Source organism: Meleagris gallopavo, chromosome 1 (assembly GCF_000146605.3).
Source record: "Meleagris gallopavo isolate NT-WF06-2002-E0010 breed Aviagen turkey brand Nicholas breeding stock chromosome 1, Turkey_5.1, whole genome shotgun sequence".
NCBI lineage: Eukaryota > Metazoa > Chordata > Aves > Galliformes > Phasianidae > Meleagris > Meleagris gallopavo.
In genome coordinates, this window is record NC_015011.2 from 9,933,004 (window position 1) to 9,945,343 (window position 12,340).

The 12,340-nt window shown below is 41.1% G+C and overlaps 1 protein-coding gene across 1 annotated transcript in view; it reads right to left on the reverse strand.

Annotated features, from left to right (window-relative positions):
- Positions 1-12,340, reverse strand: part of CELSR1 (cadherin EGF LAG seven-pass G-type receptor 1) — a 95,379-nt gene that overhangs the window by 20,432 nt on the left and 62,607 nt on the right. The window contains 6 exon segments of the mRNA XM_031552882.1: positions 2,171-2,371; positions 2,878-3,004; positions 5,418-5,585; positions 5,892-6,093; positions 7,204-7,347; positions 10,078-10,261. Coding sequence (XP_031408742.1) covers positions 2,171-2,371; positions 2,878-3,004; positions 5,418-5,585; positions 5,892-6,093; positions 7,204-7,347; positions 10,078-10,261 — 1,026 coding nt within the window.

Sequence of the window (12,340 nt, forward strand, 5' to 3'; positions counted from 1 at the left end):
ATTTTCATAAGTGGGTTAAGGGTTTGGGCTGTTTCACTGAGCCCTGGTAACAGCACAGGACAGGACTGCAGCCCTGAAGACTAAAAATGGGAAGCAGCAGAAGAGAACAATCTGGCAAAGTACAACCAGTAGTAGCTGTGGCATTGCTAAAGTGAACCATTTCACTGCTCTTATAAGCATTCACTTGGTGCTCCATGATAGTACAACAGGCATGTGGAATGAGAAGCCATCTCTCACTACCTGAGTTTTGTAAGGTGCTGCAGACATCTAGGCTCGTCCCTCTGCTCCACAGTATTCACATCAGAGAACTGAGTAAACTCCTTGCTAGTGAAATACAGTGAAAAATGAGTGCTGTGCTCAAGAAGGCATGAGAAAGGTCAAGTTACACAGAATGCTGATGATCAATTGGCCAGGTGAGTTCATGTGAGAAACAATTATTTTAATATGCAAACTCATATATTATGAGACGAAGACAATGCAGGTCACACATGATGTGAACCATATCTGAGGGTAGGTCACTGTGAAAGTCCTCTCCACAACAGTAGCTGAGGGACTGGAGTTGGGATAGAGGGGAAAATCAGAATATGGGACTGGAAATGGCACTGTGAGATGGAAAGTTCAGTCCAGTTTAGCGCTGACAGTTTTCCAAAAGGTAAAATGGGGGAAGAAAGCCCTGAAAAAAGGCATCAGAGTGATACGAATCTTAGAAACAGGAAATCAAGCTGTTCATTTTTACGTAGTTTTCTAAGTGAAATACTGTTGAATACAGGGCTCTAGGGAAGACAAGTCTTTCAAATTTATTATGACAAGGGCTCAACAGCATCCAGTTACCAGAAGCTGAAATTAGACAAAATCTGATAGCACAGAATCACAGAATCATTTGAAATGAAAGGAACCCTTGAAGTTCATCTAGTTCAACTTCCCTGCAATGCACAGGGACACCTACAGCTCCATCAGATGCTCAGAGCCCCATCCAGCCTGACTTTGAATGTCTCCAGGGATGGGCTTCTACTCCCTCTCTGGGCAACCTGTTCCAGTGCCTCACTACTCTTACTGAAAAAAACTTCTTTTTCACAACCCATCTAAATCTCCCCTCTTTTAGTTTGAAACCATTTCCTTTTGTCCTATCACAACAGGCTCTGCTAAAGAGCCTGTCCCCTTCTTTCTTACAGCCCCTCTTTGAATAATGAAAGGCCTTTCTTTTCAAGATTTAGATTAAAACATGACATGTACAAAAAGGATTTCTAGAAGATATATTTTCTTTAGAGTGTTCAGATAATCCCTGTGCTAAAATTCTGATTCTTTATATATGTTAAGGACAAACTTTTTATTGCATATCATCTCCCATTTGTCTGCTGTCCATTTGGTAAAGGAGGATGAGAAGCTTGGGCCACTTGCCTGTTTGTCTGCGTGGTAACCACGACTTTTGAGATGAGCACTACTAAGAATTAAGAGCAATATTACATATAGCACTACAGAGCTAAAATAGCAATGAAGTTCTAGACACAGCATACATATACTCTGTATTGCATACTCAGTCCATTCATGGCTTATATTTCTTGACATGCACAACGCTGGAGGTGTATGCACTAAGCTTTGGCAACAGGTATGATGGACTGAAGCCAGGGGTCACCGTGGCTGGGGAGCACAAAGCAAAGTGACAGGTTTCCTACTGACTGTTGAGTGTGACAAGCTGTCCCATGCTGGCAAGTGGCTTCTTCAGAACAGCATGGCATGCAACATGCACTGAACATCTGCACAGTAGTGCACTGCTGATAAACTACCAGTCAACACTAAAAGCCATTTAGGCTTGTGGGGTACCTGCTGCAGGAGAAACTGGAGAATCTCCTACTGAACAGACAAAGCAAGACAGAATGCTTACTGATGGAAAGGAAGGAAGAAACTGGAATTCAGGATTCGCTCCTGGGATAAGCTTTCAACAGAACTGCTGTCATTTTTTTTGAAAATAACATCAGATCTATTTCCTAGAATTGGTATTCATCATAAACAATACAATAGAATACATTCATTCTGACATTTAAACAACGTTTAGGCCAAGCAGAAGTAGAAAGAAGAGAAAGTGAAACAGACAGGAGCAGATAAAAGTCACAATATGAGCCCCTGATTTAAATTCTGACAACTCTCGCAGTAAGGAAGAAGTAACTCTTACCGGGTTTTCGGTTTGGTTGATTCCAATGAGGAAGACAAGCTCGGAGAAGAAAAGGGCAGAAACCAGGTTCTTGTGGATGCTGTGCAAGTTGGACCGCAGTGTGCGGATCAGAACCAGCAGGATGAAAGTAATCAGCAAAGCCACCAGTGAGATGGAAACAGTTGTGTAAGTGACAATCTTCAGAGGAAGAACATCCCCATTCTGCAGGAAGAGAGATTGACAGAACTTCTGAGTTTTTTCTTTCTTTTCTTCCAATCAGACCTACTACTCGGAAAGCCAATGCTTTCATTACTACTGAATCAGTGCAAAGATTTGCTTTGAACCAAGAGGAGTGGGTGATGCCACCTCTTGAGTCACTCAACATTTTGCATGGGCAGCATCCAGAAGGAGCAGGGAGCTAAGTGGGAATCTTAGCGTCAGGACTGCCCCTCTTAAGGTTGTTCTGAAATGCTAAAAAACCTGTGGAGCTTGTGTCCTTGTTCCTGCTGTTGTAGTTCTACACATACCTAATATCAAGCGGTGCCACAACTAATATGTATCTATAATCCCCGTTTCACTCCCTTCTCTGCATGGCCTTCTGCAGCACGGACTAGCACACACATGCATTGCTGGCTATGTCATGCAACAACCAGTTAGCTCCAAAGCTCCTTGAAGGCCCTTGAAGACCAAAACCCATCCCACTGAGGCACAAGCCTGGGATCACCCACCTCCCGTTTTGAAATGTCCATCAGGACAGCAAAGCTGGTCAAATGGTTGCACTGGCAGGCAATATGGCTCTGGTTTCTGGAATACAGCTCACATCCTCTGGAAGACCAGGCACCTGTTCCGCCAATCCTGCAGGGAAAAAAGGCATCTATGGGAGCCATCCTCAGATCTCACCCTCAGCTCTTGCTGCCACTGCCCTCCAAGACGGCTCTCACTCCACAAACAGAGAGGACTGTATGTATCAAGACAGAAATATTTAGAGTGGTCACCTGCCTGACAATATAAACAACTTAAAAAGCCCTGAGTTGAAGTATTGCTCGCCGGCTGTTGTGGCTTTGCAACAACCTGTTTTGAGTTAAAAATAATTTTTAGAAGTCCTCATTTTGTGCAGTGATCATACAAGCAATATGGGGAAGTGACTGCATAGAGCAAACTGGCCATAGCAAGAGTATGAGGTAAAAAATACCAAAACCACAGGGACATGTTTTTCAGCCATCTCTATTTCTCTACACTTAGTAAAGATCTCATGTGAAATATATTTCAGCAGAAGTATGACTTCATCCCTATATTCCTCTAGAAAGTAGACAAGAAAAGTTAAAAACAGGAGATAATATTTTATATTAGGAAATGTCTTGTATTAGAATAGCATAATGGAGGAACTGTTCCCTTAAAAATTCTACCCTATTAAGCCTTGTCTAACTCCAGAAAAGATTTTATATTAATTATTCTATCCTGAAGTTAATGAGTAATAAAAATTCTTTTATAATTATTGAAAAGAGTTTTTCTCTTCAAGAGATTGCACAGGTGATCTTTTACATTCAAAAATGAAACATTTGTTAAACAGTTTTAATATCCCTTTCTCTTGAAAAGTACTCACATTTTAGAAAAGCCCTTTTATTACGTTTAGAAGTTCCTTTATAATTGTGGCTGTAGGAAAATGTAATAGACAGTAATGCCATTGAAGTTGCCAGCAAATAGCAAATGGATGAATCATGTTAGAGCTAATGAGTTACTCAAGCCCATATAATGTTTAAAAATTTATGAGAAAGGGACTTGCCATTTCCTCATAATTGGCAGAATCATCTGTATGTAGAAGCAAATAGCACATCAAGAAATTTCTTATCTAAGCTTTGTGCTGATACAATCTCAGACTACTTTACAAGCAGGCAAGTGGAGTAGTTTATTATTGGTAACAAAATAGATTTCTGTTTGCCTGCTTGATCCTTTTAATGATATAATCTCCATAAGCTTTTGACTAGGAGGCAAACATTTCCTAGGTTAACTTGCTCTTCTATTTCCAACACAGGACATATCTTTCCGTGGATTTTTCCATAGGTTTACAGGAATTTTGGGGTCATTAGAAAATGAGTAACAGCTATTCCTCTTCCTGTGGGCTGACAATACCATCCTTCTCCTATATACCCAGTTTCATGGTTATATATTACATATATATGTAATACTTAAAAATATAACGAAATCTTAATTTGACAAACGTGTAGCTATCATAGAATGGCTTGGGTTGGAAGGGACCTCGAGGATCATCAAGGATTGCTATCTCTCAATACACTTTCTTTTGTTTTATCAATACTCCAGAAGTATCTCTAGCAGGACTGCGCTGCTTCCACAATTGTGAACACCTCAACAAAAGACACGAGTATACAGAATCCTTCAATTTCTCCAGATCTTCACCTAAATTAACCATAATTGAATATTTTGTCTTCTCCCTCATACTCTTCTCCTAGATTCATCCTCTGCTTATGCTCCCTGTCCTGTACTGTCTGTTTTCTAATAACAGCAAGAGGTCTAAGGTCCCAAAGAAGTACTTCTTTCCCTCCATTTTTTCACTAAAACAAATGAAAAAGGATATATAATAGATGGTGGAAGGAAAGGCAAGTCATTTCTTATCAGTGCCACTTTCTTTGAGTTGACTTCTGATTCAAAAATGATTTCTGAGATTTAAGTCTTAACATTTTATCTCCTTTTTTACAACAATAGCTTTTTTATTTATTTTTTGCACTAGTTCTGTCTGAGGCATCAGTGATTGCTGCCTGCTTGCCTTGCACTCTGTCCACAGTCACTAGCAAGTGATGGGAGAAGACGCAGCCCATAAAATAACTGAATAGTCTTCTGAAGATGCGCTCCTAAGAAGAGGACATGGAGCAATAAGAGTCCTGACTAAGAGACCTCAGGTGAATCACAAATCCAGGCAGTAGAGCTAGATTACATTTGCGTAGTTGTACATGTGCAGGCAAAAAGAATGGGTAAACAGATGGAGATTGTGAGATTTATTACTCTTGGATAATACCGCATAAAGACATAGTGGCACTCTATCTGTAACCACGAGGCTAGGCATTGTTTGAAGAGATCTGATGATTGTTTTTTACTGTTCTCAGGTAACGGGAAGTGAGTACTTGGCTCCACCAGGAACTATATGCCAGTTGAGTAAACTGAGTGAAAAAAGTTCTCCCTCCAGAATTACCCTCCTAGTTCTCTTCTACCAAAACAGATGCCATGCTCAGCCCTAAAGAAGGCAGAGACATACATGATGGAGTGATTCCAGAAGACACAGACAGGCTTTGTTCTTTCCTCTGTTTCCAGCATGGCATACTCCACTATGATGGGCTTTTCCACCAGGTTGGGAGGAAGCTCCCCGTCACTGTGAATGGCTGTGCTCACCACAGGTGTATTAATAATTGGGCGATTTGGTAACCTGCAGAAGGAGAAAAACAAAAATGATCTAGATGTTAAAATGCAAAGCACAGATTTAGCGGATAGAAGATTTCCAGAAGATTCAACTCAGAACACGAGGCAGATGTACCACCAGCCTTCCACACAGCCAAGCTTCGAAGGCTCTACTCTTGCAGTTATTTTCCCACAGTGTGCCAGAGGAGTACAGGAGAGAGCACAACTGTAGCACATATGACTTTTGTTTGGTATAAAAGAGCTGAGCCACCCCTGCATGGAAGAAGCATGTGGAAAGGGATCTGCACAATTCATAGAAAGGTTGAACTCTCACCTCAGGCTCCTTCGGTCAGGATCATAGTTTTCGGGCAGGAGATGTCCTAGGGACCGGTATATAATGACCATGGCAACAGTATGATGGGTAGAGTCATCAGGGTGCCGCTTTCTTCTCTTTGTAAATATACTCTCAGGGCTTCGTGCATCACTGTTCACCTTAGAGGATAATTTTTGATTTGAAGGCCTCATTGTAGGTACTGCTAAGAAATTAACACAAATATTAAACTCTTTCCATGCAACATCAAAGCTACCATTTAAACTGGTGATTTTGCTTTGCAAAGATGTAGAAATATTTCTGTTGCCCTAAGTTCACAGCACTGAGCATGCTTCTAGTGAAACATTTTGAATGAAGTTTTAGCACATTTCATAGTTATAAAGCTGATAATTAAATAACCACTGAATCATGAATAACCATTTAGTCCAGCTAGAAAATAAGGAATTTCTACACTAGTGGATCCATAAGTGCATAAATGATCTGTGCATGATATAAGGAGAAAGTTAAAACAATATCCATGTTATTACTTTGCATGCATTTATGGTAAAGCTAGAGATAGCTGTGAGTACAATTGGTCACACAGGAATCTCTATGCTCATTCTTTCATACAATAAGCTTCCAGTTTTGGCAAGTATCTCTTAACATTCACATTCCTTCTTCCTTAGAGAAAAGATATAAGGCACATGCAGGTGTCTTATTTCTGAGGAAAAAGCCATACAGAGAGATACACAAGCTTATTGGTTATTGTGTATTATTTTCAAAAGTGCTATTATTTCCCCATTCCAAGGACATTCAGTCATGGTATTTGTATAGTTACTGTCTAATTTACTCTCTCAGCCCTTGCTTAAGGTAAGCCACAGTTTCCTCTCAGCCATCTTCTGGGTACTCCAGAGCTATGAAAGGCCCATGGCTCCCCAGCGTGCCTCCCATTTCCTTGCCCATCTCAAGGTCTTTCAAGGCCCAGCTCTCGGGCTGCAATGGGACTGTTCTGCTCCCAGACTGGGATCCCACACTCCCTCCTTCCATCCCTGCAGGGCCCAGGAGAGGGTGGCTGCAGGGGAACAGCTTGGTGGGAACAGCACACTTCTCTGGTTGACACAGGATTGAGGGACCTGACAGACAGGTACAGCCAGTTACACAGCCCCTGGCAGGCAGAAGGCCTCTGAGGTATGCACAGCTGCTCCAACCCAAAATAATGCTTGCTTGTGCAGGTGATCATCGTACTCTCACCCTAGTATCGTTCTGCTTCACAAGGATCAATAACACGTCCTTGGGAGCGAGTCAAAACTTCCCTCCAAATGTCATCAGGTTTTACCTTTCCTGTCTGAAGGTCTGAACAGAGTATCCGGGAAGATAACAGATGTTTCCAAATCTTTCGGATAATCCTCCTTAATCTCATGAAATCGTGGTATTCTAGCTCCCGTAAAATTAGACTTGTCAAAGATGTCAACAGCAATAACTAGAGAAAAAAAGTTTCCCATAAAATTAAGTTTAATTCATTCAAATATGATATTGAAACAAAACAAAACATGACTGGATGGTTAAAACATCTGCACAACACAGAGAAGAAATGTAAACCCTCAAATACAAAGTCAAATCACAGAATCACCAAGGTTGGAAAAGACCTTCAAGATCATCCAGTTCAACTATCCACCTATCACCAATAGTAGTCACTAAACCATGTCCCTCAACACAAAATCCAAATGTTCTTTGAACTCCTCCAGGGTCGGTGACTCCACCACCTCCCTGGGCAGCCCATTCCAGTGCTTGACCACTCTGTCAGAAAAGCAGTATTTCCTAACGTCCAGCTTAAATCTCCCCTGGCACAAATCTAATTTCTCTCCATGAATACCTTAAATGGCAGCTAAAAGTCTGTGTTTCAGCACTGATACAGTTAGGAGACCACACGTCAATAAGGACTGGGGAGGCAATGGAAAGGCATTTGCAACGCAGTATTCATACTGAGAAAACAGTACCACATACTTGGGAAATAAGAGTGTTGTGTTCCAATTTCAGACTTGTTTCCGTAGGGAAGGCCAAACCTGCTGCTTCAGAAATATGTATTTTCTCTATCAGCTTAGTTGATGTTGCATGTTAAAGAAAATAACCTGGATTTTACCCAGGAATACTCCCTAGTCCTCTAGCTCTCTTCCTTCTGTGCTAACAGTTACTCCCTGGCTCACCTCATCAGCTCTGCCTGTTGTCTAACTGCCAAAATATTTAAAAGCAGCTGAGTTGGCTTGAACTTTCCCATTTATGAAAAGTCACTGAGTGCCAATTTAGATGTTATAATAAAAGTGAGAAGCTGGAAGTCCTGGGGGTAACCTTACACTGAAAGCTGTGATCTGCAGCAAGTTTCTATATGAAGAAATATCCAAGTTAAGATCTGCAAATTCCAATTCCTTTTCCAGCCACTAAATAACATGCAGATGAACCATTAGGAAACTCCATTAATGCCACATTCACCTGGAAAAATTGTTCAAAAGAAAACAGACCTCTTTCAGCACAGTTGCCTCTTCCCTCCCAAGCTCTTGACTTTTTTACTCAGGAAGAGCTGGTCTGAAAATCAGGGTTTACAACCTGCAAAAAATTCTGGGCTTTGTTTTTTATCTTAGTTAAAACACTGTACATACATTTTTCGGAATGTGAAGATAAAAATATTTTGATTCTGATATTCCTAAATCAAAAGGAAAACTTTAGCTTTGGTCTATTAAAGAGAATCAAAAATATTTCGGTTTGTCTCAGCTCAACAATAATCTTTTTCCACTGGAGCCAATGCAGGACTCTGTAGAATCACAGAATCCTTAGAGTTGAAAGGGACCCCTGAAAGTTATCTACTACTTCTCTGCAATAAACAGGGACAGCAGAGCTATGTCAGGTTGCCCAGGGCCTGATCCGGCCTTGCCTTGAAAGTCTCCATGGAAGGGGCATCCACCACAACTCTGTGCAACCTGTTCCAGTGCCTTATCATTCTCACTATAAAATACTTCTTCTTTATATCTAACATAAATCTAACCTCTTTAAGCTCAAAACTACTTCCCCTTGTTCTATCACAACAGATCCTGACTGCCTCATGCCTTTGCTTTCCTCTGGAAGCTGGAGCTTCCCATACTGAACTCTCCATGCAACTGTGGACATGAAGCCTTCAGCACAAGGTCAATAGGCAGAGGTTAATATACTACTTATACCAGCTGGCTACAGTTCCCAACTGCAGTTGGGAAAAACAAGCAAGCTTTTGGGCTCATAAGCCCTTCTGCAGGTCTGAAAACATAAACTCAGGTTGATAACAATTCATATCACTAGTGAGAGAAAGAAACAGAACTGCAGAGCCACTGAAATGCTGCTTATGAAGGACCCCTGGAGGTCACCCAACCCTGCTCAGAGCAGGGCTGTTACCCTTTGTCGGGACCTGGGGAGAAAAGGAAAGAGACAGAAGACAAGAAAAAAAGAGGAAAGAGGACAACCATGACATAGTTTCCATTCTTCAGCTGCATGTGTACTGTGGTGACATCAGTGAAATACATTACAGTCCTAAACGTGCAGGAACTGCTCTGTGTTAGAGAGGGCATTTACTTGGATAGAGAGGGAAAGAGTCTTGTCATATCTGATGTTTCCCTCTTGGTTTAGACCCACAGAGGATTTAGCAGACCCCAAGGATTTTGCTCTGGTGATGGATTTTGCAAGGCTGGAGGTTGTTTGAAAGCTCAGATGGATGATTCTGAGAAAATAACTTTCAGCATATCTGGACAGGTTCCAGGGCAGTAAGGCATTCAGAGGTATATGATCAATAGCAGGGCTTTTTTTTTTCTACATCAGTAATTCTTTAAGAGGTGGTGCAGTGATTCTTCCAAAAACCCTATGCAATACACTCAACTATAGTAGGTAGACTTAAAAGGCATCATCTTTACTCACAAACTTAGTCCATTTCATCATCTATATACCACTATGGCTGCAACAAAATGCCACACAGACTAGTGGCATAGCCCACAGGGAAAGCAGGTCAGAAGTCTCCCAGGAGGCCTCCATGGCAATTGGGATCAACTGACTTGAAATGAGTGCACTGAATAGGTTAGACAACACATACCTTGTGTTTCTAAGTTGGTATTATTAAAAGCAATAGTTAGCACTTGTATCTTACACACTTTTAAAGCACTGATACAAAGCAGCATTTTTCAATATAGGTACTCACTCATGTTAGCAGCAACAATGACAAAAGGCCTCATGTAGGTTTTCTTCATGTTCTGGGCCACGTTGTTGAAATAATCCTCATAGTGCCTTAGGAGATGAGCTGTGCCACCCTCCGTTCGCTGAATCTGTTCCCACTGCTCCTTGTTGTTGGGATCCAACAGGGCACTACCCACTTTGATAATATTCTGAGAAGCAAAGGACAAGGCTAAATTATGAGGCAAAAAGAGTCCTGGATTTCAAGTGACAAACATTTTAAAAGGTTGCCATTACTGCCTCAGGGGAGAGCAAAATTAAATATTTTAATGTAGGTATGGTCTTCTAAAGCCTTATGAAAATATGTTCACCAGTTACTGACCTCGAATCCATACATATACATATATATTTTACATGAAGGAATGCCCTTCACAATTTTTATAAGCAAAGTAAGAAAAAAAAATTGGAGGCTGTAAGATAACTACCTATTTTTAACTCCTCTTTAAAAGAGGAAACATCAAGAAAATGCAGAAGGAAAATCTAATCATATTCCACAGAACTACAACATGGTTGAGGCTGGTAGGGCCCTCTGTGTTCCTCTGCCCAACCCACACCCCAGCAGGGACACCCAGAGCAGGGTGCCCAGGGCCGTGGCCAGGCAGCTTCTGGAAATCTCTAGTGAAGAGATCCACAGCCTCTGGGCAGCTGTGCCAGTGCTCAGCCACCTGCATAGCACAGAAGTGTTATTTGATGTTCATATGGAACCTCTGTGTTCCAGTTTGTGCTCACTGACTTTGTGTTCCAGTTCGTACCCATTTTCTTTCTCTACGAGAGATGTGAGAAGAAAAGCAGAGTACTTGTTATGTACCCTTAAAGAGCTCATCTAGGGAAATTAAAAAATGTGATATGCTAAAACTAAAAGAAAGTCACAGGTATAAATATGCTTGCTCCTCTTTTCTTATTTTTTCTTAATGTAGCTGATAACTACGGCAACTTGCTTGGGAAGCATGCAAATAACACAAGCAAATATTAGCTTGCATACAGAAACTTGCATATACACATAAGAGAAGTTAGTGCACGCTGTCTTCTGCCATGTTTATGTTTTTTCAAATGGTGTTGAAAAAGTGGTCTTAAAGAGAACCTACTGCTTCTGCACTTTATCATGAGAATATTCAAAGGTATCCTGAAGGAGAATGGAAGAACAAGACTAAAAACCAGTGACAAATGACTTAAATGATAAAGGTGCTGAGCAGCATTCGATCTTAATGTAATTACTGGCTATCCTGCTGCGTCAAAACCTAAACCTAATTTTACCTAGAGATAAAATTTGAATAAATGGTGGTAAAATTTACTCACTTCAAGCTCTGTGATAGAAGAAGGAACTATCTGGACACACATAACCTTTAATTTAGAAGCAGACAGGGAAGGTGCTATATTCCCTAAGTATTCCCTGAAGTTGCAAGCTTCTATTTGGAATATAAGAGACTGCCATTATTACTGGTGCTATCTAGGAGGAGAAGCACTACACGGTTCCCCAGGAACACACTGCAGCAGAAAACACACGCTGTACTTGGTACCAGGCCTCCTCACTACCTGACAATGTTATTTATGGCTTTTTTGATCGCTTGTGCTTTTCTGGCTCCCTCCAAAAGCTACATAAGAATAAATTCCTTCTCCCCTTGTGCTCCCTCAGCCTAGGATGTAACCTCCTTTTTCTCATGAGCATTACTGATTAGTTTTCAAATTCCTGACCTAACCTAAAAATATTTAGGGAGTTCTTGAAAACATCATCTGTACGCAATTCAGTGCCAAATGCAGGGCATAATAAATTAAAGCAGAGGTTTCCAGACCACTATTTCCCAAACCACACATTAAAAAACCCAGTTCCTTCTCGAGATCTGAACTGGGAGATTCATTGACCCTAGAGCCAATAGTTAGAAGTTTATCAGCAGTTAGGAAAGAAAACATGGAATCTCTTAAATTAGGTTTTTCTAAACTGTTAAATGTTTCAGAAGTTCTTCATTGTCTGTTGGCCAAGACAATGAGGAATTTTCTCAGCCATGTTTCCTTTTGCTTCTACCTCATAGGGAGGTGTTACAGCTCCCTTACTTCATGGTGCAGCATGAGGCTCTCTGTGTTCAAGTGAAAGCCTGCCTGAGCACATCTTTCCATCACAGCTATATGTTTCCCCATGCCAAGGAGGGTGCTAATGCTTGTTCTCTAAATCTGATCAAATCCTTAGTAATAAAGGGGTATTTAATGCTTTTAGTAGCAGAAGCCCTCTGGCACTC